Source organism: Cnephaeus nilssonii (assembly GCF_951640355.1).
Source record: "Cnephaeus nilssonii genome assembly, chromosome: 12".
NCBI lineage: Eukaryota > Metazoa > Chordata > Mammalia > Chiroptera > Vespertilionidae > Cnephaeus > Cnephaeus nilssonii.
In genome coordinates, this window is record NC_137083.1 from 75,588,305 (window position 1) to 75,615,291 (window position 26,987).

The 26,987-nt window shown below is 42.8% G+C and overlaps 1 protein-coding gene across 1 annotated transcript in view; it reads left to right on the forward strand.

Annotated features, from left to right (window-relative positions):
* The window catches only part of SAMTOR (S-adenosylmethionine sensor upstream of mTORC1), a 103,076-nt gene that overhangs the window by 23,158 nt on the left and 52,931 nt on the right, over positions 1 to 26,987 (forward strand). Inside the window, exons 2-3 of the mRNA XM_079786236.1 lie at positions 7,721 to 7,862; positions 13,197 to 13,367. Coding sequence (XP_079642362.1) covers positions 7,721 to 7,862; positions 13,197 to 13,367 — 313 coding nt within the window. The remainder of the gene's footprint in view (positions 1 to 7,720; positions 7,863 to 13,196; positions 13,368 to 26,987) is intronic.

A 26,987-nucleotide genomic window follows, 5' to 3' on the forward strand; every position in this document is an offset into this window, starting at 1 on the left:
GTTATTATTGATAGGTACTTATTTATTCTTTATACCTTTGTTTCTGTCTCTCTTTTTTCTTTACTTTGCTTTTTCTTCTTCTTAAAGCAGGCCCTTTAACATTTCTTGATACACTGGTTTGGTGGTAATGAACTTTCAGTTTTATCAATCATAGTTACGTTCCTTTTTTCTCCTCATTTCAGAAGCTCCTTTAAAATTTCTTGTAATACTGGTTTGGTGGTGATGAACTCCTTTAGCTTTTTCTTGTCTGGGAAACTTTATTTTTCTTTTAATCCTATATAATAAAAGCCTAATATGCAAATCTACTGAACAGCAGAATGGCCGGTCGCTATGACATGCACTGACCACCAGGGGCAGATGCTTAATACAGGAGCTGCCTTCAGCCCGCAGGCACCAGGCCAGCCAAGGCGGGTGCCAGCGAGGGGCCCCCAGATCACCCTGCCCGTTGCCCTGCAGAGGGAGGCGACTGGCAGCAGGGCCAGCCGTGAGCGGGCAGCAGTAGGAGGTGGGGCCCGCCAGCAAGCAGGTCGGCACCACACACCCCCATCACCTCCTGCAGAGGGAGGTGAACCTGAGGCAGCAGTGGAGCGATCGGAGGGGCAGAACCGACTAATGAGTGGGTCAGCGCCACCCCCGATCACCCCTCTGGTTGGCAGGGCAGGCTGGCACCAGCGGGGGGCCCTGATCACCCTGCCGGTTGCCCCACAAATCATCCCTGATCGCTGGCTAGGCCTAGGGTCCCTACCTGTGCACGAATGAGAGTTCATTATTGGTGTATAAAAATGCCATCAATTTCTGGGTGTTGATTTTGTATCCTGCTAGATTGACAAGTTCATTTATTAAATCTTGTAGTTTTTTGATGGAGTCTTAATGTTTTCTATGTACAATATCATGTCATTTGCCAATAATGAGAGTTTTACTTTATCCTTTCCAAATTGGAAGCCTTTTATGTTTTCTTCTTGTCTAATCATTGTGAGTAGGACTTCCAGTGCTATGTTAAATAAGAGTGGTGAAAGTGGACATCGCTGTCTTATTCAGGTTCTTAGCAGAAATGGTTTTAGGTTTTGCCCCTTAAGTATGATGTTCGCTGTAGGTTTGTCATGTATGGCCTTTATTATATTGAGGTATGATCAATCTATGACAACTTTGCTGAGAGTTTTTGTTTTTAGTGAAAAATGGGTGTTGGATTTTGTCAAATGCTTTTTCTATAAAATCATGTGATTTTTGTCTTTGAATTTGTTTATGTGATGCATCATGTTTATTGATTTGTGAATATTGTATCAGCCTTGCATCCCTGGAATAAATCCTACTTGGTGATGGCATATAATCCTATATAATAAAAGGCTAATGTGCAAATTGACCAAACAGCGAAACAACCTGTCACTATGATGTGCACTTACCACCAGGAGGTAGACGCTCAGTCCAGGAGCTGCCCCCTGGAGTGCAGTGGCGGTGGCGGGAGCAGGCCTAAGCTGGCAGTCAGACATCCCCTGCAAGAGGGCACAGGCCAGGCTGAGGAACACCCCCTCCAGTGCATGAATTTTCATGCACTGGGCCTCTAGTCTTTTTAATATATTGCTGGATGCGATTTGCTAATATTTTGTTGAGGATTTTAGCATCTATGTTCATCAGGCATATTGGCCTGTAATTCTCTTTCTTTGTAATGTCTTAATTTTTGGAATTAGAATAATACTAGCCTCATAAAAAGAGCTTGGAAGTGTTCCTTCCTCTTGGATTTTTTTGAATAGTTTGAAGAGGATAGGTGTTAGTTCTTCTTTGAATGTTCAGTAAAACTCCCCTGTGAAGCCATCCGAATGAGGGCTTTTATTACAGCTTCAATTTCTTCAGTTGTTATTGGGCTATTCAGGTTTTCTGATTCTTTCTGATTCAGTTTTGGAAGATTCTATATTTCTAGAAATTTGTCCATTTCATCCACATTGTCTAGCTTGCTGGCATATACTTCTTCATAGTAGTTTTTAATAATCCTTTGTATTTCTATGGTGTCAATGGTTACTTTACTACTTTGGTTTCAGATTTTATTTATTTGTTTCCTATCTCTTTGTTTCTTGATGAGTCTTAAAGGTAGAGATTTGAGCTGATCTTGAAACTATGTATTGAACAAATGATTACCAATTTCTTCTCTAAATTTATTATTTTAGTTTGACCATAAAATGTTTATTACCATTAATTTCAAACTAGGCTACAGGACACATATATCTTTAAATTTGCTTTCTAAAAATAATTTTGGAATTCTCTGTATTTGGGCAAAGTAAAATGTAAGAATTCATTGGAAATTTCCCTCTTCTTTCCTCTCTTCCCTCTTTCTCTTTCTCACTGTCTTTGTTTACTTGAAGATACATTCATATTGCCCTAACCAATTTGGCTCAGTGGATGGAATGATGGCCTGCGGACCCAAGGGTCCCAGGTTTTTTTCCGGTCAAGGGCACATGCCTGGGTTGTGGGCCCAGTCCGATGTGCAGGAGGCAGCCAGTCAGTAATTCCCTCTCATCATTGATGTTTCTATCTCTCTCTTTCTCTCCCGTCCTCTCTGAAATCAACAAAAAATATATATATATTAAAAAAATACTTCATATTTTTATAGGAAGTCTGTAAGAAATGGGTAAGAAAATAGATTATTAATCACAGTGATTTAGTCATTACAAATGCAATATATTAAAATAATTATAAGGCTAATTATTAATTATTGAGTGTTCTGATGGATTGAACTTGAATACATTTCTTGTTCTTTTGACTACATGTTTGATGTAGATCTCAGGAAGTTCTTAGTTCTTTTTGATAATGAAAAGCTACTACCCTTTCAAACAGGACAGTCTTTTAAATCATGATGGACTTAATAACTAAATTATAATAAAATCCTTAGACTCCAGTTTTAACATTTTGTCTGTGTGTATGCAGTTTGAATATATATATTGCGTACAGGTTGACCTTAATATTTCTTGGCTTTTTAGAGCTCAAATTATAAATTATTTTAAAAATACTTTGTTTAAAGGGTAAATACCATTTATTTTGAATACTGTAAAAACATAACAGGCTGTTATGAAAAATAAACTGAATTTTTTCATTCTATTTTTGTTTAGTAACTTTATTTTAAAATACTTCAATAAGCTTTTACGGATATTCTGGAAAGTGAAATTTTCTCATAACCAAATGCTAAGTATGTTTTTGTTTTAACTTTGAAACCACCATATATTTAACATAGTGTATACCTGGTAGTCTACTAGGTGTATCAGTTAATAGTGCGGATTTTTTCAATAGACATATGTTGATATATATGCGATTTGATATGTATGCTATTTTGTTGTATTGACAACAAACTTCAAAACTTCATATGTCAAATTTTCTGAAGGTGTTAACATCATAAAAAAGTTGCTTAAAAATGTCGATTTTCATGCCAAAAGGAGAGCTTTTGCAGGAAGTTATAAATCATTATTTTATTTTGAAGAAAAATGCTGCTGAATACTTCGGGAAGCTTATGGTGAACATTCTCCATCTCAAGATACTTGTGAACGCTGTTTATATGCTTCAAAGGTGATGATTTTGATGTGAAAGACAAAGAACATCCAGGTCAACCGAAAAAGTTTTAAGACCAACAATTACAAGCATTATTGGATGAAGATGCTTGTCAAACTCAAAAACAACTTGCAGAAAGATTAAACATTGCTCAGCAAACAATTTCCAATCATTTATAAGCAATGGGAAAGATTTCAAAGGAAAGAAAATGGGTGCCACATCAATTGAACGAAAGACAAATGGAAAACTGAAAAGTCATCAGTAAAATATTGTTTCAACAGCACGAAAGGAAGGTTTTTTTTCATCGAATTGTGACTGGCGATGAAAAGTTGTTTTATTTTGAGAATCGCAAACACACAGAATCATGGGTTGATCCAGGTCAACCATCAACATCGACTGCAAAGGCCAAATCGCTTCGAAAATGCATTTGGTAGAATCAGGAAGGTGTGGTGTATTATGAGCTTCTAAAACCAGGTGAAACTGTTAATACTGATCACTACTAACAACAAATAATCAATTTGAACCATGCTTTGATCGTGAAACAACCATAATGTGCCAGAAGATATGGCAAAGTAATTTTGCTTCATGATAACGCACCATCACACACTTCAAAACCAGTTAAAGATCTTGCCTGGGAAGTATTAACCCACCCGCCATATTCACCAGACCTTGCTCCTTCACATTACCATTTGTTCCGATCGATGGCACACGTACTTTCTGAGCAGCACTTCAAAACGTACAAAGAAGTGGAAAATTGGGTCTCTGAATGATTTGCCTCAAAACAAGAAAAGTTGTATTGGGACAGTATCCACAAATTACCTGAAAGATGGGGGAAATGTATAGCTAGTGATGGACATTACTTTGAATAAAGCACTTTTGATGTTCCTCTTGAAATTGTCGGGTTTTCTTTGATTACAAAATCTGCATTAATAACTGGTACACCTAGTAGTTTGATACATTTTTGTTTAATAAACATATGATTTAAAAGTTCTGGTACCAGGGTAGTGCCTCGCATGGAACATAGTAAACTTATCAGGTTCCTATGGCTACTATAGCACTTACCACATTTTATTATGTCTTCTCCCGTTCCTTTGATGCCAGTGCTTGCTCATTAACTGTATTCTTTACTAGAGGCCTGATGCATGAAATTCGTGCAAGAGGCTTGGCTCCCACCACCGCTGAAGCCGCCTCTGCCTTGGTCTCCACCCACTACAAATCGTCCAGAAGGTCGTCCAGAAGGACATCCAAGTCTAATTAGCATATTACACTTTTATTATTATAGTGTTTGAAATAAAGTATTTTTTCAGCAAATTTGTTGAAAGAGTAAAAAGTATATACAGTTGCATTGTTTTTTTCTCTATTATTTAAGTATACCGCACTTTACTAATCACATGTTAATTTCAGTATCAGTATACATGGAGAGAGTCTGGAGACTCCTTAGTGAAAACATTAAGTTGAAGTTGTCTGCCATCAGTTGAATAGGCTTATAGATAAAATTTGAATCCTTCTTCAGAACTTCATAGGAGCAGATAGCAAGCCTTAAAACTCTATAAGAAATTGACAATATTTAAATAGAATTTTGTTAAGTGTGAAAAACTAGAGATCTTCTAAACAGCTGAAGGGTAATGGGTTTCTGTATATTTACAGTTGTCTTTGCATCTCATAGCTAGTAAAATAATTCTAAAGTAAATTGAATTTCACATTATACAATTACATAGTAATAGATGCCTTTGGTGGCTCACATAATACTCCCTTAGTCATCAGTTGTGGTGGACAGACACTGTGAGCTCAAAGGCCCCAGCCCTGACAGAGTTTCACTTTAAATGTGTGTTGCTTTCTTTTCTACTTTCTGCCTTTCTGCAACACTGCTGGAGTCCACTGTGGATGTCCCCTGATTCAGGGCCTAAGTATAGACTAGAAGTACCAGTTGTTAACTGGTTGTTAACACGTAGTTAATGGAGGATGGTGACTGATAAATGTTTCAGCCTCCCATCCGGTAGGTGAACAATTCCAGAGGCCTTCTAGATGCTTCTCTGTTGCCCACAACAGCAACCTCAGTAATGCACTCTGGTATTAGCATTTTTTCTTTTCTTATCTTGTTCTCCCAATCCCTCACTCCTGTTTCCTAGGATTCTCTTCCATATAAACTACTTGTACTTAGGTCTTTGTCCTAAGTTGTAGTTTCTATAGAATCTAAATTATTAAAGTCAGAAATAGTGTTATAAACCATCATAGATAGATTTATTAAAATATCATTAACCAAAACATTTGTTTCAAAAACTTTACTTCCTGTAGTTTTGTACTGACACTGTTATATAACTACATCTGAAAGATGTTGCAAAACTGAGGAGGACTTTTCTTTGAGTATTTAGAAAAATTTTGTTTGCCTGCTTGTTTTTACTGGGCAATTATTACCAATCTGCTACTTAACAAATTGAGAGCCCTGTCACTACACAAATATTAGATTAGTGATTAATGAAAATATCCTATATCCTATATAATAAAAGCCTAATATGCTTAATATGCTAAGTGTCTGGTCAACCAGTCGGCTGTTCAACCAATCAAAGTGTCATTTGCTAATGATATACTAAGGCTGCTTAACTGCTCACTATGACATGCACTGACCACCAGGGGGCAGACTGTCGACCTGTAGATTAGTTTGCTGCTGGGATCTGGCTGGATGAGCCAGATGGGCCGCCTAAGTGAGACGGGCCGGACATGCCCTGGAGTCCTCCCGTGGTCTCTCCCCGGCTGGCCAACCTCCCACGTCCTTCCCCAGCCCCAATCATGCACCGGGGGGGAAGGGGGGGTGTCTCTCAGCCTGGTCTGCACCTTCTCGCAATCCGGGACTCCTCAAGTGATGCTGGAGAGCAGGTTTTGGCCCGATCCCACAGGCCAAGCTGAGGTACCCCACTGGCGCACAAATCCGTGCACTGGGCCTCTAGTTGTTATATAAGAACAATACCCCCCCAAAAGGGAAACTTTTGGGTTTAAAATCAGAGTTCAGGACAAAACTGAGACTGATACATACCTGACTGTGTATGGGAGGGTATGTTTGTACGCTTTGTTATTTTTCTTGATTTGTTCAAATTAGAAGGCTATTATTTTGTTTTTCAACTCAGTACTTATTGAACTCTGTGCTTAAAATAACCAATCATTTTTCAAATTTTGAATAGGTAAGTGTTGTTATAGTTGAACTATACAATTTAAGTTTATTCTGTCACCAAACAATTGCCTATATTTGAACGTGAGGCAAGAGAACTTAAATCTTTATGTCTAAGGACATTGAATGAAGCCACCTTGATAATTTTTGTTTACTCTTTTGCTTGAGGAAGAATATGTATATTCTTAGAAAAGTCAGATTTATAAAATTATGTTAAGGTCATTTATTTAGCCATAGTATTCTCATACCTCTTTTTATAAGAACTCACATTGATATTTCAGATTTCATATTAAGTGTGATGACTGATTTAATTTTTTTTAAAATATAGTTGCTGGAAATAATACAGTGCCCAGATAATGTAGTCAGTTTATAATTTTTATTCAGAACATTTCATAAAGACTCCAAACTTTGGAGAGGCTTTCAAGGTAGTTTTTTAGTAACATTTTTGCCCTAGGATTATAAAAGTACAGTATACCTAGAACAAGTCGAAATCCTATATAATAAAACCCTAATATGCAAATCGACCTAAAGGCAGAGACAGGTTGCTATGACGTGCACTGACCACCAGGGGGCAGATGCTCACCGCTGGTGCTGCCTCCTGGTGGTCAGTAAACTCCCAAAATGGGGAGCACAACTCAGCCAGAAGGCGGAGGGCTCATGGCTGGTGAGTGCAGTGGTAGTGGTGGGAGCCTCTCCCGCCTCCGCTGCAGGCGGGCGGTAAGGAGCGAGGGATCCAGGACTGCGACAGCCCTGGACTGCGAGAGGGAGGTCTGACTGCTGGCAACAGGCAGTCATGCCCCAAGGGGTCCCGGACTGCGAGAGGGCGCAGGCCGGGCTGAGGGACCCACCCCTCCAGTGCACAAATGTCATGCACCGGGCCTCTAGTGTATAAATAAAATTATTTAACTTGCTTGCTAACTTACATGGCCCTGTCATCCATCAGCCCCTTTTCAAAATAGGGAACTGATTAATATGTAGATATCTAAAAGTATAGTTAATTTAATTCATTTGTTTCCTTGTTTTTAGTGGGAGATTTTGATAAGATCTGGCGAGAACATTGCGAGGATGAGGAAACACTTTGTGAATATGCTGTTGCAATGAAAAATTTGGCAGATAATCACTGGGCAAAAAGTTGTGAAGGTGAAGGACGTATTGAATGGTGTTGTAGGTGAGTGTTTTTATGAACTAACATATTTGGCTTCTAATGTATTGTTGACATGCTCCAATTTAAATAATGCTATTCATAATTTATTGTACCAAAATAGAAGTGTTTGAAAACAGTTGATGTGTTTTAAACAACTTCTTGCCCCTTGCTTCACTTCCTCTAGATTTATTTCATTCCTCTTTTTAAATCAAAATGTTTTTCTTGGACATACCTTAAAATTTTCTGCTTCAGCTTTTTAAAAGAATAGCTTTAAAAGTACATTTAACACATTTAACATTAATATGATGAAATATGAAATTTAACATTATTCCTTATTAATAAGTTATAGAAATTTCTTTAGATAGATATTCACATTTGGATTCAAGTAAAAGTGAGTACTTTTCTATAATTTAAAATTTGAAGACATATTAAAAGTTTTAAAATCCTGATTTTTTAAAAAATATATTTTATTGATTTTTTACAGCGAAGAAGAGAGAGGGATAGAGAGTTAGAAACATCGATCATCAGCTGCCTCTTGCACACCCCCTACTGGGGATGTGCCCGCAACCAAGGTACATGCCCTTCACCGGAATCGAACCTGGGACCCTTGAGTCCACAGGCCGACGCTCTATCCACTGAGCCAAACCGGTTTCGGCAAAATCCTGATTTTTTGTGTGTGTGACTCAGAGTATCCAACTTTTATATTGGCTTTGGGTAATGTTTATTTTCTCATAGTATAGATTCTAATGTTAAAAACATCAGAAACTGAAATACTGATGATCAGTTCTCTCAAAAGTTGATAAAATTATAGGAATGAATATGTATATTGACTCAATTTTAAAATGAATTCCTAGAAAACAAAGCATTATCTTTCTACATGGACAATAAGTTTGTGATAACTTCAGGTTTGTATTTTATATGTAATTTTTTTATTAAAAATTTCAGTGTTAATCTCATTTAAAAATTATGTAATAGTGTCTATTTCATTCATTCAACAAATGATCTAGAGAAAAAGATGTATTTAAGTTAGTTATTTTATTTATTCATTTAATAAGTAATATTTAGTGTTGTCTACTGTCTTATTAGTCATATTATAGACACTGGGAGTACAACAATTAACCAAACAGGCAAAATCCATGCTCTCATGGAGCTTATATGCTAGTGGGGCTTAGAGGCAACAAATAATACATAAATTAAATATGTAATAGGTCAGAAATGGTAAGTACAATGAGAAGAAAAAAAAGTAAGAAAAATAAAATAGTTTTAAGTAAGGTAGACAAAGAAGGCCTCACTGAAATAATGTGAGTAAAAGACCTGAAGGAAGTGGGAAAACAAGCTCTGATAATTCCAAAGGCCTTGAGGCAGGAGCATGCTGGCCTGTTTCAGAAACAGCAAGGAGACCACCAGGGTGGCTAGAGCAGAGTGACAGGGGAGAATGGTAGGAAATAAGATAATGAACAGCTAGTTTTTGTAGGGGCTTGTGGACCATTGTGAAGACATTGGCTTTTCTTCTTCATGAGATGAGAAGTCATTGGATGTTTAATGAAGAGAAGTGATAGGATTTTATTAGCCTTTTGAAATATCATTAATTCTTAAGTATTAATTGCTCTGTTAAGGTAGACCTATAGGAAGGGCATGGTGTAAGTAAGGAAACCAGTTTGGAGGCTACTGTAATAATCAAGGCACAAAGTTATAGTGAAACAATTTTTCTTGGAGGGTGAGGAAATGAGTGGATAGGACGGTGTAATAGGATTAATGCTCAAATGATTATAATGACTTAAGAGTGACAAGTGAGATGAAGGTGTATACATGTGGAGGTTATGATAATGTGTAAGAAGGAAGTTGAATGTGAGGTGGGTAAGGAGCAGTGAATAAATAGGTGGTACCCTTAATGAGTTCTGGAATCAAAGAACTGTGGAGTTGGGAAACTATAGGAAGGAACCAGAATAATAGGAAATAGGGTACTTGGAATTAAAATGTTTTTGTTGGGGGGGGGGCAGTGTTTGGTTCTAGAAAGAAAATGGTTATAATCTGACTTTTCTAAGAATATACATTTTCTTCCTCAACCTAAGAAATACAAAATAAGGTGTACTGCTAAACTAAATATTTCCCTTCTAACACAGAAGAATAATGTGGTCCAATCAGGAAATCAGCACCATCACTATTTAAGACCATTATTCTTCTTGGCTTTTAGCAGCGCTGCTTTTAAATTAGTACTACAGCCGGGCAGGTGTGGCTTGAAACCAGAAAGATCCCATGTTTCAGTTCGAGTGTAAAGGCAGGGGAAAGGCAGTCAGGCAGAAGGACTCTCATATTCAGGGAGGGTCAGCTTATGTAGACCTGGAACTGATTGCAGAGAACAATTTGCTTTACTTGTTCTACCAATTTAAATGTTATTCTCATCCAGAAACTTTCTCAGAGACATATCCAGAATGTCTGACCAGATATTTAGGCACCCGGTGGTCATATAAAGTTGACATATAAATTAATCATCACAAGTGTATCGGTTTCTTCATTTTGATGTTATTACAAGCTTTTCCTGTTATATATAGTGCTATAATAAATAACCTTGTGTGTACTCTTTTTTTTATTTTTGACATTTTATCTTTGGCAAATTCCTAGTTGTGGAATTTGAGGATTAAAGAGTAAATACCTATGTGATTTTGTTAGATATTGCTAAATCACCCTCCATATGGTGATTATATCATTTTGCAATTCCACTAGCAAAAAAATGAGAATACCTGTTTCTTCACAACTTCACCAAAAGAGTATGTTGCCCACATGTTGAATTTTTGACAATCTGATAAATGGGAATTATTGTCTCTAGTTTTAATTTACATTTCTCATATAAATGAAGTTGAGTATGTTTTCATATATTTAGGAATTACATGCTTTTTATTTCTGTGAATTTTCTGGTCATGCCTGTCCATCCATCCATTCATCCATCCATCTACCCATTTTCTGCCTGTTACTTTAAATTTCACATATTTGGAACTGATGTCCATCTCTTCAGGATCCAGGCTGCTTTTTCTTTCATGACTTTGTTCACGCTATTCTCTCTGCCAGGAAAGCACTTCTCTCCTTAACTAATGTTCTTCCTTGCCTGATTTATTCCTACTCAGTTTTCAAAAATTATCTCATATTAATGATTTTAGAGTGGGTTTGGTATTTATTACTTGTATTTTCTTTATAATAATAAAAGCATAATATGCTAATTAGACCGGATAGCCAAACAACCTTCTGGACGACCTTCCGGACGAAGCTGGGGCTGCGAGGGCTGAGCCCCTTGCACGAATTTTGTGCATTGGGCCTCTAGTAGTTATATAAATTGTCTCCTTTACTAGTGTGAGCTCCTTGAAGGCAGTTATGCCTTCTTCAATTTGTTGTCCTGTCACATATGTGCCTGGCACATGATAGGTACTTAATACATGTTTGGTTAATGATGAAAAATATTTAAATTCCTGTATATAATTAGGGTTAAAACTAAATCTCAGTAGGACAAGTTAGAAAAGTCTTAAATAATAGAAACCTAAAAAAATTGTGTTTGAACTAATAGCATACTGTTAATATGAGAACTGGGCATTGTTCCATGCTTAGACCATAGTTCTACTTGCAGAAATCAGTTTTAAATTAATTCCTCAATTATTACTTTTCTTATCATGTGTTTTTGGAACTTCACCAGGGAGTGTCTATGGAACAAAAAAGTCTAGCTTTGTTCAAAGTATGAGCTATATGTAACTATAATGTGATTTATTCTAAGAAGTTAAAAAGAAAGAATACTTTAGGTTCCATTCTCCTTCACTTAAATAGCTTTGATAAGTACATCCGTTAATTGTTTTTAAGTGTGTATCTCCTGTCAAATAGGTCTTACTACTCTTTTTTTTTCTCTGTTAGATTCCTTGGCTTTAATAGCTAATAAGTGTTGGAGTTGTTTCTATGGCTCATGTTTGTTATTCTATTATATACCCAGGCATAGTGTCCTACTATGTTCACCCTAAAATTATATTAGATACAAAAAAATTGTTTAAGGTTTTGCCAGTCACCAGTTTCTGATTTTGGATAGCAACCTGATATGGCTGTACTATATGAGTTTAAAATGATACATCTTGAAAAGTCTGCATTTTAATAGTATAGGAATTGGGAATAGCAGGAATAGTCTTTTGATACACAGAAATAATTTTCAAGTGTTATAAAAACCACTACTGTGTTTAAGCCTTTGTTCTCTCTGAATGTATACCTTTATGAAATGATGCTATTCTTCCTAAACTAGATTTTTATACCCTCCTTTCAGAGCAAATAAGAAGTGATTCTGAATGTGTTAACAACCTGACTGTCATAAACCAGAAGGGACCTGAAAAATAACTGTTGGGATATTTGTCTAGTACCAGCATAACTGGTTCATCATTAACTATGACTACTATTCTTTTTTGTAAGCTGTAGCTGAAGAGCAGAATTTATCTAAGCTTTTCTGGAAGAACCTATGTTTCCGTTAAGAATAAAGTTCAGCAATATATATGACACATCTGTGTTCCTGAAAAGCATACTTTATATAAATATATATATATCCTATATAATAAAAAGTTAATATGCAAATCGACCTAATGGTGGAACAACCAGTCACTATGACATGCACTCACCACCAGGGGGCAGACGCTCAATGCAGGAACTGCCTCCTGGTGGTCAGTGCACTCCCACGGGGGGAATGCCACTCAGCCAGAAGCCGGGCTCACGGCTGGCAAGCCTCTACCGCCTCCGTGGCAGCACTAAGGATATCCGACTGCCGGCTTAGGCCTGCTCCCCATCAGTCGGACATCTGCTGAGAGCTCCCAGACTGCAAGAGGGCGCAGGCTGGGCTGAGGGACCTCTCTCCCCCACCACCCCCCACCGAGTGCACGGATTTCATGCACCTAGCCTCTAGTGTGTGTATATACACATTTTATTGACTTCAGAGAGGAAGGGAAAGATAGAAACATCAATAATGAGAGAGAATCATCAATGGGCTGCCTCCCGCACACCCCCCACTGAGGATTGAGCCTGCAACTGGGGCATGTGCCCCTGACCAGAATCGAACCCGGGACCCTTCTGTCTGTAGGCCGACACTCTATCCACTGAACCAAACCAGCCAGGGCAAGCATACTTTTTATGTATTCAACATAATCTATGATGGTGCTTTGTATATGATAATTTTATAAATGTGAAATTGCTACAAGATTCTCAAACTTAACCTCTCTGTGACATTTTAAAAATAGGAATCTGTAATTTTAAAGTGTCCCATTTTGAGTAATAAAGCCTAATGTTTCTTCATTTTATTTTATATTCATACTTAGTGTTTTAAATTTAACTTTATTTTCCTTGTAGTATATGCAGAGAATATTTTCAAAATGGTGGAAAGAGAAAAGCACTTGAAAAAGATAAAAAAAGAGCTGTACTTGCCACTAAGACCACTCCAGCCTTAAATACACATGAACAGTCTAAACTTGAAGGTCATTTAACCAACCTCAACTTTACAAATTCTGAAATTATAACTGAGTAAGTATACTTTTTCTACTTCAATTGCTAACATTATCCTGGGTAGCTGTGTTAATAATGTAAAATAGTGTGATGGTTTACACCAAATAGTGGGCAGTACGCTTGCTCCACTAGTAATATATTAGGCTGAGAAGTGCAGATTTGTAATATTGTTAGGTAGAAAACTGGCATAAAATTGTAAAGGATTTTATTGTAAAGGATATCTGGAAAACTAATGACTCTATAACATAGGTTGTCCTCACCAAAAATGAGAAAGACTAGTTTATTAAATAGTATAATAATAATTTGGTAATACAGAGTCAAAACAGGAAAATCCAATTAAGTTATGTTTAAATTTGCTGTCTATTAAAAGATCACAAGGAATAATGAAAGATTACTAATAGAACCAGTTGTCATTATTTTACAGTTCATAGGAAAATCTGGTCGTAATCAATGTATGCATAGAGGTACAAAATTGATTTATTAAGTACATGAGTGGTTTTCTAGTTTTATTGTGATATAATTGACATATAAGTACTAGAGGCCTGGTGCACGAGGCTGGCCCATCCTGATTGGGTGGGGGGGGGGGGGGCGAGCCTGATCAAGGGCAGGGCCAGCCAGTGGGAGGGGCTGTGGGTGGTTGGCCAGCCAGCCCTACCCCCTGGTCGAACTACTGGTTGAACTCCTGGTCAAGGGGACAATTTGCATATTAGCCTTTTTTATATAGGATAAGGTATATGACATAATGGCTATCTTCTATAATAATAAAAGTGTAATATGCAAATCAACCGATTGGCCGTCTAGACATCCTTCCGGAGGACCTTCCAGACGAAGCCAGGGCTGCAGCCACAGGATCGAGGCAGCCATCCTGGCTGCGAGGGAGGGATCGAGGCAGCTGCCACAGCTGTGAAGGCCTACTCTTGCACGAATTTTGTGCATCGGGCCTCTAGTGTGTGTGTGTGTGTGTGTGTGTGTGTGTGTGTGTGTAGAGAGAGAGAGAGACAGAGGGACAGAGAGAGAGAGAGAGAGAGAGAGAGAAATGATTGCCACAGTAAGTTTAATTAACATCCATCACTTGAAATAGTTAATATTCCTCACCTCACATAATTTTAAATGTTAGAACTTTTAAGGTCTATTGTCTTAGCAGCTTTCAAATATGTAATACTTGTTAACTATAGTCATGTTGTACATTACATCCCCAGAACTTATTTACCTTAAAACTGAAAGTTTGTACCTTTAACCACCTGTTCCCTACATCTCCCACCCTCTGCCTCATGCATCCACAAATCTGATCTCTGTTTCTTTGAGTTTAATGTTTTTAGATTCCACATAGAAGTAAGATCATACAGTATTTGTCTTTCTCTGTCTGACTTACTTCACTTAGCATAATGCCTTTAAGTTTTATCCCTGTGGTCACAAATGTAGGATATTCGTCTTTTCAATGGCTAAATAGTACTCTATTATATATATATACTAGAGGCCCGGTGCACGAAATTCATGCACAGGTGTGTGTGTGTGTGTGTGTGTGTGTGTGTGTGTGTGTGTCTCAGCCAAACCTGCACCCTCTCCAATCTGGGACCTCTTGGGGGATGTCCGACTGCCTGTTTAGGCCCGATCCTATGGGTCGGGCCTAAACAGGCAGTCGGACATCCCTTTCACAATCTAGGACTGCTGGCTCCCAACTACTCGCCTGCCTGCCTTCCTGATTGCCCCTAAACGCTCTGCCTGCCAGCCTGATCACCCCCTAACCACTTCCCTGCCAGCCCCTGATACCCCTGTCACCCCCAAATGCCCTCCCTTGCATATTCCCTCTTTATTAGATAGGGTTTTTTCTTTAGCATATTGGACAGTCCTAACTGTTTTGGCTCAGCGGATGGATGGAGCATTGGCCTGCAGAATCAAGGGTCCCAGGTTCGATTCTGGTTAAGGGCATGTACCTTGGTTGGGGGCACATACCCAGTGGGGAGTGTGCAGGAGGCAGCTGATCGATGTTTCTCTCTCATAGATGTTTCTAGCTCTCTATCCCTTTCCCTTCCTCTCTGTAAAAAATCAATAAAATAGATATTATAAAAAAAAGAAACATTTAAGATTCCTCCATATCTGCCTGGCTGGTGTGACTCGATGGTTGAGACCCCAGGCTGCCACCACTGGCAGGGGATGGGGCCCTGGCCAGGCTGAGACCCCAGCCCAGGCTGCCGCCTCAGCTCAGCCAAGCTGAGACCCCTGCCCAGGCTGCCATTTCAGCCTGGCTGTGGATAGCCCTGTGGGGGTGTGCGGCTCCAGCCCAGGCTGCCTTCACTGGCCTGAAGATAGCTTGGTGGGGGTGCACCACCCTGCCGCTTCAGGCTGCTGCTGCTGGCTGGGTGATCATGCAGTGGGGGTGCCCGGCCCTGCAGGCGTGAGACCCCAGCCCAGGCAGCCTCCTCGGCCAGGGGATCATGCGGCTTGGGTGCCAGGCCCTGCAGGTCTGAGACCCCAGCCCAAGCTGTCCTCACGGCCAGGGAATCCTGCGGCTTGGGTGCAGGGCCCTGGCAGTCTGAGACCCCAACCCAAGTGGCTCGGCTTTGGGGCAAGGTCCTGGTGGCCTGAGACCCCCAGCCCAAACCGGCGCGGCTTGCGAGCCATCGCACGGCTTGGTGGCGTGGCCCTGGCGGCCTGAGACCCCCCAGCCCAAGCCTGTGCGGCTTGCCAGGGATCACTCACGTGGCTTGGGGGCGTGGCCCTGGCAGCCTGAGACCCCAGCCCAAACCGGCGTGGCTTGCGAGCCATCGCGCGGCTTGGGGGCGAGGCCTGGCGGCCTGAGACCTCCCCAGCCCAAGCCGGCGCGGGCTTGCGAGCCATCGTGTGGCTTGGGGGTGTGGCCCTGGCGGCCTGAGACCCCCCAGCCCAAGCCGGCGCAGCTTGCCAGGGATCACTCGCGAGTCCCCACTTCCAGCTCCTCCTGCCAGCGTGATTGGCCACCCCAAGTCCCATCCCCATGCCTCCTGCTGGCCCAATTGTGGGTGTAGCGGAGTGATGGTTAATTTGCATATTACCCTTTTATTATGTAGGATACATGTAAGTACATGAGTATTATCATCCAGTTAATTATTAGTAGTGTAATAATTATTTAAGCACTCTAATACAGGAATACATTTGTGGTTTCAAGTTATATTTTATTAATCTCTTGAAGATGCAAAACTTGAGTAATTCAAGAAATATTCTTGATAGACACTGGAAGATAATCATGAAAATAAAATTAAAGTACTCTCTTAAAATAGTTTGAAATCTGTAGATACTAACAAAATAGCCTTTGGTTATTTTGATTTTACACAATTTGAAAATATTATTTAGTTAAAAGCAACTGTATTGAAAAATTAACATACCTTTTATTAGTTCAGAAGGAAGATAACACATCTTTACCTTTATTTACAAAGCTTATATAGCATAAAAACTAACTAAATATCCTGTAATTCAGGCATTATGAATATTTATAAATGTTGACCAGTGTAAGAAATTAGTTATATTGGTTAAAAAATTGATAAATATAGAAAATATCAACCCTAGGATTTCTTTTTATTAAGTGTTACAAACAGTATAAAATTTATTAAATTTGTTTTTAAAAAGATTGCATGTGAAGTTCTCATGTTCACAAAATTTCAAAATTTATTGTTGACAGTATTACAAATGTCCCCATTTCCCCTTGCTTGCCCCACTCCACCCAGCCCCAGCACATCCCAGGCCTTCCCCACACTATTATCTATATACATGGGTTATGCATATATGCTTATATGTTCTTTGGTTAATTTCTTCCCTTACCCTGCACCACTTCCCCTCTGAGGTAGTCTGTTCCATGAATCCATGCCACTGCACCCATTTTGTTTGTCAGTTTATTTTGTTCATTAGATTCCACATATTAGTGAGTTCATATAATATTTTTCTTTCTCTAACTAGCTAATTTTGCTAAGCATAATCTCTAGGTCCCTCCATGCTGTCTCAAAGGGTAAAAGCTCCTTCTTTACAGCCTCATAGTATTCCATTGTGTAAATGCAACTCAGCTTTTTTTATCCACTCCTCTACTGATGGGCACTTGTGCTGTTTCCAGATCTTAACTATCCTATCCTACATAATAAAACAGTAATATGCAAATTGACTATACCTCCACTATGCCCGCAATTGGGCTGGGAGGCATGGGGGGGCGGGACTTGGGGTGGCCGGGGTAGCCGATTGGGCCGGTGGGAGGAATGGGGGGCGGGGACTCGCTATCGGCTGCCGCGCTGCTGAGCAGGGACCAAATGGGACCGGCAGGACGCTGAGCTCGCGTCGCCAGCAGCGGCGCGAGCTCAGCATCTGCACCATGGCTGTGCTGCAGCCCAGCGGGCCATGCGGCGGGAGTAAATGGGCCTCCGGGGCCGCGCGCACGCGCCCCCGCCCTGGCTGGCCGTGCAGCGGGAGTGAACGGGCCTTTGGGGCCCAGAGCTCAGCGTCCGCGTGGCAGGGGAGGAGCCAGAAAAATGGATCTTTCCAGTTCCTGATGCTGACAGCCCTATGGGTGCCGGGGTCCTCCACCTGCAGCCCCCAGTCGCAGCCCATCAGCCCCAGTCGCAGACTGGAAGCCCCCTGCCAGCAGTCCAGACGGGACCAGTGTTGCGCCACAGTGGTGGGTGTCAGCGGGCATGCTACAGACATCAAATCACTGGCACTGAGGCCACCCCCCGACACACACACACACACACACACACACACACACACACACTCGCAAGTAGTATGGTCCATGGGGGTGACTCCTAAAGCAAGGCTCCCAAGGCAGCTGATGCTTACCATGCCAGATGAGGAAGCCAGACCTGAAAGCCCAAGCCCCTGAGTACCCAAACTGCAGGGTGTCGTGGGCCAGGGCCCTGAGGAGGCCCCAGGACAAGTATCTTCCCAGAGGCTGTGCAGAAGGAGGGGAGGAACCTCTGGCTAGAGGCTGGGGTGAGGGATGCTGGCATCTTTGCAGGCCAAGACAGGGCTGAGGGACACCCCCCTCTGCACCCCCATGCACGAATTTCGTGCACCGGGCCTCTAGTCTAATAAAAGAGAAACATGCAACTTGACCGTACTTCTGCTACACCCACAAGCCACGCCCACCAGCCAATCAGGAGTGAGTATTCAAATTAACCCAAACAAGATGGCGGCAGCCACGGAGCTGGAGCGAGCAGGAGGCTTGGGTTGCCCCTGGCGATGCAGGAAGCCAAGCTTCCTGCCTGCCCTGGCCGGCCCTGGCCTCGCTCAAGGCTACAAAGTTTCAATTATAGAAGACTAGAGGCCTGGTGCACGAAATTCGTGCACGGGGGGTGTCCCTCAGCCCAGTCTGCACCCTCTCCAATCTGGGACCCCTCGAGGGATGTCCGACTGCCCGTTTAGGCCCGATCCCGGTAGGATCGGGCCTAAACGGGCAGTCAGACATCCCTCTCACAATCCAGGACTGCTGGCTCCCAACTGCTCACCTGCCTGCCTTCCTGATTGCCCCTAACCACTTCTTCCTGCCAGCCTGATCACCCCCTAACCACTCCCCTGCCAGCCTGATTGATGCCTAACTGCTCCCCTGTTGGCTGATTGCCCCTAACTGCCCTCCCCTGCAGTCCTGGCCCCCCCCAACTGCTCTCCCCTGCAGGCCTGGTTGCCCCCAACTTCCCTCCTCTGCTGGCCTGGTTATTCCTAACTGCCCTCTCCTGTAGGCTTGATCGCCCCCAACTGCCCTCCCTTGCAGTCCTGGTCCCTCCCAACTTCCCTCCCCTGCTGGCCATCTTGTGGTGGCCATCTTTGACCACATGGGGGCAGCCATCTTGTGTGTTGGAGTGATGGTCAATCTGCATATTACTCTTTTATTAGATAGGATAGAGCCCTAGCTGGTTTTTCTCAGTGGTTAGATCATCAGCCTGCGGACTGAAGGGTCCCGGTTTCGTTTCCAGCCAAGGGCACATGCCTGGGTTACAGGCTCAATCCCCAGTAGGGGATGTGCAGGAGGCAGCCGGTCAGTGATTCTCTCTCATCATTGATGTTTCTATCTCTCTCTCCCTCTCCCTTCCTCTCTGAAATCAATAAAGAAATACATTTTAAAAATAATAAAATAGATAGGATAGAGACCTGGTGCATGGGTGGGTTCCAGCTGGTTTGCCCTGAAGGGTGTCCTGGATCAGGGTGGGGGTTCCCTTGGGGCATGGGGTGGCCTGGGTGAGGGGCCCGGGTTGGTTTGCAGGCTGGCCACACTCTCCGGCTACCCAAGCGGAGGCCCTGGTATCTGGAATTTATTTATCTTCTATAATTGAAACTTTGTAGCCTTGAGCAGAGGCCAGGGCCGGCCAGAGCAGTCGGGAAGCTTGGCTTCCTCCATTGCCGTGGAAACCCAAGCCTCCTGCTTGCTCCATGGCTACAGCCATCTTTGCTGGGTTAATTTGCATACTTGCTCATGATTGGCGGGTGGGCGTGGCTTGTGGGCATAGCGGAGGTACTGTCAATTTGCATGTTTCTCTTTTATTAGTGTAGAGAAATAAATCCCAATACCTGCTTCTAGCTGGACCTGGCCTCTGCTCATGGAGGTGCTGGAAAAAAAAAAAAGCAAAAAAGGAGGGGCTGGGAGGTTGGGTCGCAGGGACCGTGGCCAGCCTGCAAATAGCCATCAGCCCCTCACCCAGGCTGGCCAGGCACCCCAGCGGGACCCCCCACCTTGAACGGGCTGTGGACAGCCTGAAAACGGCCCTCAACCCCTCACCCAGGCTGGCCAGGCATCCCAGCGGGACCCCCACCCTGATCCGGGACACCCTTCAGGACAAACCATCCGGCCCCCACCCGTGCACCAGGCCTTTATCTATACTAATAAAAGGGTAATATGCTAATTAGACTGGGAGACCTTCCAGGAGACCTTCCGGATCTTCCTCTGGACAAAGCCATGGTGGCGGGGCCAACGTAGAGGCAGTTAGAGGCCAAGAGGGGAGGGCAGTTGTGGGTGATCAGGCCAGGATGGGATGGCAGTTGTGGGTGATCAGGCTGGTATGGGTCAGGGCCGTTGGGGGTAAGCAGTCCAGCAGGGTGGCCAGTTGGGGGTGAGCAGAATGTCAATGGGGGTCAGTTGGAGGTGATCAGGACAGCGGGGAGGCAGTTTGGAGTGAGCAGGTCAGCAGGTGGGCAGTTGGGGGCGAGCAGGCCAGTGGGAAAAGGAGGTGGGGGTGAGCAGGCCAGCATGGGTGGCATGGGGGTGAGCAGGCCGACAGGGGAGGCAGTGGGGGCGAGCACACTGCACGGGAGGCAGTTGGGGGGTGATTAGGCTGGTGGGGGGTAAGTTGGGGGCGAGCAGGCCGGCAGGCAGAGTGGTTAGGGGCAATTAGGCAGGCAGGCAGGCAGGTGAGCGGTTAGGAACCAGCAGTTCCGGATTGTGAGAGGGATGTCCGACTGCCGGTTTAGGCCCGATCCCTGTAAACTGGCAGTAGGACATCCTTTGAGGGGTCCTAGATTGGAGAGGGTGCAGGCTGGGCTGAGGAACACCCCCCTCTGTGCACAAATTTTATGCACCAGGCCACTAGTCCTATATAATAACTAGAAGCATGATGCATGAAGATTCATGCAAGAATGGGCCTTCCTTCCCCTAGGCAGCTGGCAACACCTTCACTCTGGCTGGAGCCACCTTTCCCCTCCGGCCCGGAACCGCCTTTCACTCCAGCCCGGAGTCGCCTTTCTGCTCCAGCCTGGAGCGCCTTTCCCCTCCAGCCCAGAGCTGCCTTTCTGCTCTGGCCTGGAGCCGCCTTTCCTCCTTCCCATGCTACCCAGAGGCCTGGAGCGGCTGGGGTGATGCAGAACACCTGCGTCGTCACCATGGTGATGACACAAGTGTCCCACCCCGGCCGCTTGGTGCCCGCGTATGCAAATTAACCCAACATCTTTGTTGTGTTAATTTGCATATTCACTCCTGATTGGCTGGTGGGCGTCACAAAGGTACGGTCAATTAGCATGTTACTTTTTTATTAGGTAGATAGGTAATATGCAAATTGGTCAGGATGCTGTCACAGTGACAACTGATCAGCAGGCTGCAGGCATGGGTGGGCGGGGACTTGCAGCATCGGGGACGTGGGCCGGGCCTTGGCCCCAGCCGGAGGTCCGCAGGCATGCAGAGAGGCCTCTGCCTGAGGGGTGGTTCCCGGGTGAGTGCCGTGGCTTCGGCGAAGTGGCCAGCCAGGAGGCGGGCAGCCTAAGTGGGGGGCAGAGTGGCGCCAAGGCGGGGTACACCGGAGAGGGCTTGGACCGTGGCCAGGGTCTGGCAGGCGGGGGTCTGCCTCGCCTGCGGAGATTGAGGTTCTGTAGTGGCCCCAAGACGCGGGTCAGCCCAGTGGGGAACAAGGGGCAATGACTGCCGGCATGGAAGGATGCCCGGGCAGAGGGGCATGGACCCGCAGCCCTGAGGGGGTTATTGAGGGGCGGCACCACCTCAGTAGAGGGCCACTGCACTGCCGGGTACCTGACTATGGCAGTTTGGCAAAGCTCCCGGCACTAACCAGGCCTTGCCCTGGCGGCTGTTGCCCCTCATGGCGAAGGCCGCTTCACCACTCACCTTTCCGCTCCCTGGCGAAACGGGTAACCGCCAGGCACCTGCGCACTTGAGAGGCCGGCGACTTCTGCTCCCGCCTCAGCCCAAAAGCAAGCCCGTGCCTGCCCCTAGTTCCCACCCTGTCCCACCCCACGGCGGTGCACACCTGTGTGGTGAGTGCGAAGCCTACCACCTGATCCTGAGAAAGGGGCAGTAAAAAATGGGAGCGGGGGGCGGGGGAGAGGAAAGAATGTGGAGTGTCCACGATGAAGAGGTGCTTGAGAATGAGGCTTGGAAGCCTGACGGGGAGGTTTGTTTTGTTTGCCCCACGGCTGCCCCTTAGGAAGGGCAGAGAGTGTGGCTGTGAGGGTTCCCTGGGCGCTGAGTCAAGTTCTGCAGCCAACTGGAATTGGCCTCAGTTTCCTGGTCTATAAAATGGATTAAGCATGTCCCTCAGTGCCTTCACTGAGCTTTGAGGGCCAATTGAGATACTATATAAAGAAAATGAGGGAAAAAGTGAGAAAGAAAAGGAAGGACAAGCAACACAAAAGAAAGATTGATAGGAACCTGTAAACCTATTGCCACTTAAATAGGGAATATAGTCAATAGTGTTGTAATGACGGTATGATGCCAGGTGGGTACTGGAAATATCAGGGAACAATTTCTAAAGTATATGATTGTCCAACTAATATTCTGTAACTAATATAAAACCTGAAACTAATACAAAATAATATTGAATGTAAAGAAATGAAAATAGGAGTGAAATTTTTATAAATTTCAAAGTTTAAATAAAGGTTGTAAAGGAAGGAAGGGGGAGAATAAAAATAGTGTTTTTCATTTTACCACTTTATTGTCTTTTCAGTACATGAAAAACACAGTTGTCTTTATATGGTGCTTTTATACTTTTCTAGGTCATTATCTCATTTGATGTTCAGGGCAACTTAAAGACAAGATAATTATTCCCTCCACTATTCAAAGAAAGGAAATCTTGGTGTCTGGCCCCAATGATTCAGTTGTCAAGCTCTTATTGTAAAGCAGAGTTAGTGAAATTTTCTGTGAAGGGTCATATCTATACTAATAAAAGCCTTGGGGCGCTATCAGGCCAGCAGGGGAGGGCAGTTGGGGGCAGTCAGGTCGGCAGGGGAGCAGTTAGGTGTCAGGCTGGCAGGGGAGCGGTTAGTGGTGATCAGCTGGCAGGCAGAAGCGGTTAGGGGCAATCAGGCAGGCAGATAGGCGAGCGGCTAGGAGCCAGCGGTCCCGGATTGTGAGAGGGATGTCCGACTGCCGTTTAGGCCCGATCCCCCAGGGGTCTAGATAGGAGAGGTGCAGGCTGGGCTGAGGGACACCCCCCCAGTGCATGAATTTCGTGCACCGGGCACTAGTCTAGATATATAAAAGCCAAACAACCGGTTGATTGGTCACTATGACATGCACTGACCACCAGGGGGCAGACACTCAACACAGGAACTGCCCCCTGGTGCTCAGTGCACTCCCACAGCCAATCTCCCGTGGCTGGCCAACCTCCCCCGGTCCCTCCTTCCCCTGGGCTGGCTGGCCCCGATGGCCCCGATGTCAGAAGGCCAGCTTGCCAACCTCCCAGGGCCCCTTCCCCCCTCCAGTCCACCTAATTGGCCCCGATCACCGGCCAGGCTGAAGGACCCCACCCATGCATGGATTCGTGCACTGAGCCTCTAGTTGTAAATAACATAGAGGTGCATATATCCTTTCTGATTGGTGTTTTGGGATTCTTAGTATATAGTCTAAGAATTAGGGTCATTTGGTCAAAAGGCAGTTCTATTTTTAATTTTTTGAGGAAACTCCATACTGTTTTCTGCAGTAGCTGCACCAGTCTACATTCCCATCAGCAGTGCACTAATGTTCTACATCCTCACCACAACTTGTTTGTTGATTTATTGATAGTAGCCTTTCTGACAGGTGTGAGGTGATACCTCATTGTAGTTTTAATTTGCATCTCTTTGATAATTAGTGACATTGAGCATTTTTTCATATGTCTCTTGGCCATCTGTATGTCCAAATTGGAGAGGGGTCTATTTAGGTCCTTTGCCCATTTTTTAATTGGATTGTTTGTCTTCCTGATGTTGAGTTGTGTGAGTTCTTTGTATATTTTGGAAATTAACAGTTTATTAGATGTATCATTGCCGAATATGTTTTCCCATGCAGGGTATTACCTTTTCATTTTGTTGGTGGTTTCTTTTGCTGAGCAGAAGCTTCTTATTTTGATGTAGTTCCATTTCTTTACTTTTTTCCTTTGTTTCTCTTGTGCTAGGCATTGTGTCAGTGAAAATTTTGGAACATGAAATGTTTGATATTTTGCTGCCTATGATTTCTTCAAGGATTTTTATGGTTTCATCATTTACATTTAAATCTTTTATCCTTTTTGAGTTTATTCTTGTGTATGGTGTAAGTTGGAAGTCTAGTTTCATATTGTTACATATAGTTGTCCAATTATCCCAATACCATTTATTGAAGAGACTGTCTTTGTATGCTCTTGCCTCTTTTATTGAAGATTAATTGAGCATAATGGCTTGGGTCGATTTCTGGGTTCTCTGTTCTGTTCTATTGATTTATATGTCTGTTCTTGTGCCAGTACCAGGGTATTTTGATTACAGTGGCTTTGTAGTATAGCTTGATAACTGCAGTTGTGATCTCTCCAACTTTGTTCTTCTTTCTCAGGATTGCTGTGGTTATTTGGGGTCTTTTTGTTTCCATATAAATTTTTGGAGTGTTTGTTCTAGATTTGTAAAGTATGCCGTTGGTATTTTAATAGGGATTGCATTGAATCTATAGATTGCTTTGGGTAGTATGGACATTTTAATGATGTTAATTCTACCTCTCCATGAACATGGTATATTCTTCCACTTGTTTATATTCTCTTCTATCTCTTTATTTAATGTTCTATAGTTTTCCAAGTACATATCTTTTTACCTCCTTGGTTAAGTGATTCCATTATTTTTTTAAACATTTTTTTGGTAGTGACAGTAGGTGTTGTATATAATGATTTTCAATTTAGGATATCTGTCTGTCTAGTTTTGTTGTTGTTTTAGGATAATTTCATTGGAATTGAATAATTATTTTAAAAACTTTTCTTAAACCTAGAATGGATTATATCATTAGAATAGAATTTGCAACGTATAATTTTATTTATTTATTTTTAAATATGGTTTTTCATTGATTTTTAGAGCAGCGAAGAAAGAGGGAGAGAAAAATCATTGAGAGATATATAATCATTGATAGACTGCCTCCCACATGCCTCACTCCACTGGGATTGAGTCAGCCACTGGGAATGTGTCCTGACGGGGAATTGAGCCCATAAACCCTCTGTGCATGGGACAATGCCCAAACAACTGAGCCACACTGACCAGGGCCAACATATAATTTTAAAAGTTTTCAATGGATTTGATTATTTACTTCATGTTGCAGAACTCTCTACTGCACATTCATTTCCCAGATTCCTTCTTTTTAAAAATGTTATAAAATGGCCGCAGTGGCTTGTGCTCGAGCTTCAACCTATGAACCGGAGGTCTAGGTTCGATTCCTGGTCTGGGCACATGCCTGGGTTGCAGGCTCCATCCCCAGTGGGGTGTGTGCAGGAGGCAGCCGATCAGTGGTTCTATTTCATTGTTGATGTTTCTATCTCTCTCTCCCTCTCTCTCTAAAATCAATAAAAATATATTTAAAGAAATAAAAATGTTATAAAATGAACTTTACCTTTCTTTTATTTTAATTTAAGTTTTTGGGATAACATTAGTTATATACAGTATGTAAGATTCAAGGGTACAACTTTGTAATACATCATCTGTATTCCATTGTGTACTCACTACCCAAAATCTGATCTATTTTCATCACTAAATACAGGGTAAGGCCACAGTAGGTTTACAGTTAAGAATACATGAAACAAAAATTTTATTCTTGTATTATTATTTATTAATTATTGTATTTTCCATATGAACAACTGTAAACCTACTTTTGCCTCATCCTCTATCAAACCCCATTTACCTTCTTTGTCGTCCCCTTTGCTAACCCACCATTCTGTTGTCTGTATCTATGGATATGTTTGTTTGTTTTATTTGTTAATTTGTTGCTTTTTGTTTTATATCCCGTATGAGTGAAATCATATGATTTTTGTCCTTTTCCAATCTGACTTGTATAATAGAATATTGTACATGTAACATAGTACTCTCAAGATCCATTCATGCTATCACAAATGGCAATATTTCATATTTTTTATGTTGAGTCATATCCCACTGTACAATATGTAGCAAATCTTTATCCAATCATCTTTTGAAGTATATTCAGTTGTTTCCATATTTTGGCTGTATACCATTTTTTTCTTCATATTTTATTCTTTTTTTTTCATTTGTTTAAATCTTCATTGTTTATAGTATTACACATATCCCCCTTTACCCCTCATATATTCCTGCTAGCCTCCCCTTGCCTCCCACCCTAGGCCTTCCCCATCCTGTTTTCTGTGTTCATGGGCTATGCATATACTAGAGGCCCAATGCACAAAATTCGTGCAAGAGCAAGCCTTCTTTCCCCAGCTGCCAGCACCGGCTTCCTTCTGGATTCCCTCTGTCTGTGGGCAGGCACCCAGGACAGGGCTTCCCTTGCAGCCCCAGCTTCATCCGGAAGGTTGTCTGGAAGGACGTCTGGTCTTATTAGCATATTATGCTTTTATTATTATAGATGTGTACAAGTTCTTTGGTTGATCTCTTCCCATCCATCCCTGTCTTTCCTCTGAAATTCCACAGTCTGTTCCATGCTTCTATTTCTGGATCTATTTTGTTCATCAATTTATTTTGTTCCACATATGAGCAAGATCATGTGATACTTGTCTTTCTCTGATTAGCTTATTTCGCTTAGCATAATACATACTCCCCAGGTCCCTCCATGCTGTCTCAAAGGGTAAGAGATCCTTCTTTTTTACTGCTGCATAGTATTCCATGGTGTAAATGTATCACAACTTCTTTATCCACTCACCTACTGATGAGCATGTGGGATGTTTCGAGATCTTAGCTCTAGTAAATTGCACACCTATGAACACAGGAGCGCATACATGCTTTATGACCGACGTTTCAGGT